Source organism: Trichoplax adhaerens, genomic scaffold (assembly GCF_000150275.1).
Source record: "Trichoplax adhaerens TRIADscaffold_6 genomic scaffold, whole genome shotgun sequence".
Taxonomy (NCBI): Eukaryota; Metazoa; Placozoa; class Uniplacotomia; order Trichoplacea; family Trichoplacidae; genus Trichoplax; species Trichoplax adhaerens.
In genome coordinates, this window is record NW_002060948.1 from 2,385,914 (window position 1) to 2,391,541 (window position 5,628).

Consider the following 5,628-nt stretch of genomic DNA (forward strand, 5'->3'; position numbering starts at 1 on the left):
TGTTGATTATTTTCTAGTCATTGAACTTAGATAAGGTAATTTAATTTCAAAACGATCGACTTTATGAATTGATTGAAGATTGGTAGCTACCAATTTATAAAGCACTGTTGATAATATAACTAATCAGTACTCAGAACAAAGGTTCAATATCGCTCTCTCTTAATGCCATTTCAGTTTCTAGTAACGTTAGCCGTCAAGATCAGTTAGGTAGCTCTGACATGTCAATGACAGAAGTATCATGTTTTGAAGAGATGGACAAAAAAATGACAACAATATGCTTATTGCAAGAAGGCATAATGCAGTAGGTGCATTGGAATAGAAGTCGGCTACAATATGATACAGTCTATTCAGCGATGGATGATAGGGAAGGATCGATTCGAGTAGGATTGAAATAATTGTACTTACTCGTTAGACTATAGAAGGAAATGATTGATTTGTATTGTACAGTACATCCATATTACAGGAATAAGCTAGGAATCATTTTTAAGACAAAGTGATGGTATTCAATCTAGATATGATGTAGTGGCCATTAAAGTTTTATTATTGCTGGCATTGTCTCTATCATTTGCAATGATCATTTTCATCTTGTAGAGTGTTTCACTGCATACAGAATACTACAGTATACACTGCCTGTACATCATGATCAATATCAGCGCAATGTCAAGCCTTTTCCTGATTCACACTGCTCTTCCTAGCAGTACTCACTTCATGACATATGAACATGGTTGTCAAATAGGTGACGGGCGACTGATACAGTGCAGCACAACGTCTACTCGTCTGTTGATCGAATATCAACTGTAATTCAATGAAGTTCTATTATATCGACAATATCAAACACTATTTTTAGGCTTATTTACAAACCAGTATGGCTGGTATCGCTGGACCAAGAAAGAGAATATAAAACGATGATGTATCGTTGAAGACAATCCAACCAGCCACAGCTAAGCATGCATAGGTAATACCCAGAAGAATATTACCAATACTATATTTCAGATGAATTGACGCCATTTTGAAAACAAAGGGGATGAAAATTTCTCAGCACACTCTCACGTAGAGGCAATAGTTAGATAATGAGTTCTTTTAAAAGCGATGGCCATCGATGATGAACCCAATGTGATGTTCACCTCTCACTTACAAGCTGTGTAGACTATCCCTACCAACGAAAACTCTTTCAATAATTAAGCTAATAAGAATGGTTGGGACTTTTTCTACCTGCCTAACTCCCAATGACGAACGCCTTGCAAGGTAAACATGAAGAGACCGCCGCCGTTTTCATCACACAGAAGATTCCATACTGAGCTTACAGTCGTACAGGGGGTGTACAGTACTCCCAAGTTTGGACATACAGTACGTACAACGAGACAGTGCGCACTGCGCAGTACCGTGAAAGCACCACCGGTCATGTGAACCGTTAACAGTGAACGTACTGTACCGTTGTAAACAGGTTTAGTATGCGTACACTGCGCAGTGCACATACTGTATGACGTATGGCATAGGTCATACCATGCACCTGGAAGGTCAATTCGCTCTACTGTACCAAGTCTAGATGGTACGGTACAGTCTGCAGTATTGTACTGTGCACTGTACAGTTGGCTTGGCAGGTGCTCCATCTGTCAGAGTTGATACAGTCATGGGTCACTAGAAATAAAATGTGGGCAGTATTTCTAGTGGTCCCTAATAGTAGTATAGAGTACTACCAGCTTATTTTTGGGGTGCTTTTTCGTCCATTATTTCCCCAATAATGACCTCGTTTTCCCCAGAGGAAAAGTAGAAAATGAGCTGCTAGCAGACCGTGGTACAGTGAACACTCACTGTACACTGTACTGTACAGTAAATCTGGATAAGGCAGCCAAAGAAAATGACTACTGAGTCATGCAATCAGACGGACGGACACACTACAGTAAATTGAGGCAATTTCAACTGAGTTCAACTGGCCGGATCCCATCCTGTACAGTACCGTATAGTGTGTTGCAAATGTTTCCATACTGTACACGCTACACTGATATACAGTACCGTACAGTATTTATACATCAGTACTATCTAAAAAAATGGAAAAATGTGACTTCAACCGATGTATAAATTACACTACTTAAATGTGACTTAAACCGATGTATAAATACACTACTTTATATCATCATCATCATGTCAAATTTATACATTCAGTACTGTCTAAAAAAATGGAAAAAAATGTGACTTCAACCAATGCATAAATACACTACTTAAATGTGACTTAAACCGACGTATAAATACGCTACTTTATATCATCATCATCATATCAAATTTTTACATTCAGTACTGTCTAAAAAAATGGAAAAATGTGACTTCAACCGATGTATAAATACGCTACTTTATATCATCATCATCATCATGTCAAATTTATACATTCAGTACTGTCTAAAAAAATGGAAAAAAAGTGACTTCAACCAATGTATAAATACACTACTTAAATGTGACTTAAACCGATGTATGAATACGCTACTTTATATCATCATCATCATATCAAATTTATACATTCAGTACTGTCTAAAAAAATGGAAAAAAATGTGACTTCAACCGATGTATAAATACACTACTTTATATCATCATCATCATGTCAAATTTATACATTCAGTACTGTCTAAAAATATGGAAAAATGTGACTTCAACCAATGTATAAATACACTACTTAAATGTGACTTAAACCGATGTATAAATACGCTACTTTATATCATCATCATTATGTCAAATTTATACATTCAGTACTGTCTAAAAAAATGGAAAAAAATGTGACTTCAACCAATGCATAAATACACTACTTAAATGTGACTTAAACCGATGTATAAATACGCTACTTTATATCATCATCATCATGTCAAATTTATACATTCAGTACTGTCTAAAAAATGGAAAAAAAGTGACTTCAACCAATGCATAAATACACTACTTAAATGTGACTTAAACCGATGTATAAATACACTACTTTATATAGTCATCATCATGTCAAATGTATACATTCAGTACTATCTAAAAATATGGAAAAATGTGACTTCAACCGATGTATAAATACACTACTTCATATCATCATGTCAAATTTACGGCCATACAGTACATAGCTACAACTATTTACTGTACTTTCAGTAAGCATACAGCACATTTTGTCCCAGAACTTTTTCCCGAAAAATTTTTGTCGATTTTCAATAAAATACATATCAGTCGATAGAAGAAGAGTTCAATTATAAGAATCCATTGGTACATACTGTACAGTAGTAAAGTCTACAGTACTATAGAGACTTAGTAAGCACACCGTACTCTACACTGTACACTGTACTATACTAGAGTACTTTTATGGTTAGACGGGCACCAACATCGAGTGCGATTGAGTATCCATGGATATTCGGTAATAAATTTACTTGAAGCTCAAAGATATTGCTAAGACTTCTATATATATGACATATCTAGCTGTATATACAGTATATACAGCTAGGCGAAATGAAGATTTTCCTCTGTAAAATGGTTTTAGTCGGTGAACTGTATACCAGTACCTTGTGCAATGTTATGTATTTCAGATCGAAAAGCATGTCTGTCGATTGAAGAGGATAGAAGTAGATTTATTCAAGAATCACAAACAAAACATCAGCTGATGTTGTTACCAAGATAGAGAGAGATACATCATCATTAAAAAGAGTAGATCAAGATTGCTCTTAATAAGTAAATGCATATGATGATATAGGTAGTGACATACTGTAGATCAAGACATATGAATGCACTCACTGCACCGATTCTATTATACTGTACAATAGTCAAATGCGAGGTGGCTGTCATGACGAAGACGATATAATGAACTAATAGTAATAATATTACATACTGGACAGTATTTTACTATAAAGAAAAAAATGTGCTTATAGGACAACATACTCTACGCCCGCAGATGTTTCACAAATCAATCACTGGCGGGTATACTCGTAGTTGCGCAAAATAAAGCCTTTCCTATGTAAAATGCTTGTTGGACAGTAATATATCGTATACGCAGTCTACGTACATGTACTCGTACATGATTGGCCATATTACAATGGACACGCAGGATTATTTCATAAATGAATTACTGCGTATACTGCTGCGCAAAATGAAAATTTTCATCTGTTCAATAATTAATTATTAGACGGTGTATTATGCCAAGTATATCGCGACTGTTTTAGCTGCCAGTTACGTAAAAAACCATTGACGATATCAAACTTGAACAATACTGACGGATGCTAAGACTAATAATTACAAGAAGGAGTGACCAATGACAATCCTATATCCAACTACAGTCACCTAGTCAAGTTCGAACTCGTCTGCTGGTTGTCATTAACTGGTCCGCCAATGTATAAATTAACCTATCTTTCGATTAGTTTATAAACTGCAAAGGCGATTTATTCAGTTTACTTCAACTTAAAATTCACTGTACCATAGATCATATGGTTCCTATGATTTACCGGCTAATTGTACTGATCTAGAAGTAGCTCAGAAAGCGTAGGGAATACGGAAATTTTTCTATTGCGTGTACGGTGGTATCCAATTGATCAGATTGTGTATTTAGGAGCTGAGGGTTAAAAATATTAAACCATCATTTCTAGCTATAATGAGCTTGCAAAACGTATATATGTATCCGCGTATAAATCAACAATTTTTAGCCATACTAAAGTGATAAAGGTAAAGTATAAGATAAAATATTCGATAATACTCATTTGAAAGCGCTTTAATTTGTGGAGTTAATAAGCAAGAGTCTATCCTGTCAAGCGCTATAGAAACTAATCGGCCTCATTATAATTATCACATATAGTCCTAGGTGCCGTTCTCTATCGTAGTAAATTTAATTTTGATTAAATTTTAAGATCCAACATCAATAACCAATGCTTTTGTTCTGTAATACTGAATTACTTCTATTCGATTCGAATGTTCTGATTATTTATAATTTATGATTAAGATTAATTAATCCCCCATTACCCACTAGATATCCGACAATAAATGATAGGACGACATTACTCTCAAAAACTTAGCATATCAGCAAGATCCACTACAGATTCCTGTTTCTATACCTTTATGCCAGTAAAATGGATATTGACCTTGCTATATTGTTGGACAGTTTATACTTTCATAGAACAAAAAGGGGATGAGCTTAGGGTACAATCCCGTAACTTCTTCGCAGTTATTTATTAAGTCAAAGAAATAGGAAGTGAGGACCTTGGAAATGGCTTTCAATTGGCATCATAACTCATGATCTATCTTTAGTTACACCTAATTTCTTCAATAAAATATTCATAAAGTAATTAATAATACTCAAATTGAATAAGATCTCACGAATCAGTCACTACTATAGGAATCGATACATGCAAATGCTTTCTGTTTATGTTAAAGCCAGAAAGTCGGTGCATCATTTTAATTTTACATCAGATATGAAAATATAAAGATTTAGAATATTTACCTACATTATTGTAGAATACGCAGATTTAATATTAGACTCGGTGATACCTTAAAGTCTTTCTATCTATAAAAATGTATCACTGACAGTATTAAGTAATAAACATTAAATTATAAATTGATGGCTAAAGTTTTACTGATCATAATCGTACCATTCGGATAGTTGACGTTACAATATAGTGTTTTGGG

The 5,628-nt window shown here is 34.5% G+C and overlaps 1 protein-coding gene across 1 annotated transcript in view; it reads right to left on the reverse strand.

Annotated features, from left to right (window-relative positions):
- TRIADDRAFT_57361 (uncharacterized protein) overlaps positions 1-1,008 on the reverse strand; it is a gene marked incomplete at both ends in the record, with an annotated part of 5,042 nt that extends 4,034 nt beyond the window's left edge. The window contains one exon of the mRNA XM_002113647.1: positions 862-1,008. Within this exon, the coding sequence (XP_002113683.1) occupies positions 862-1,008 (147 nt within the window). The remainder of the gene's footprint in view (positions 1-861) is intronic.
- Between the last annotated feature and the right edge of the window lie 4,620 nt (positions 1,009-5,628).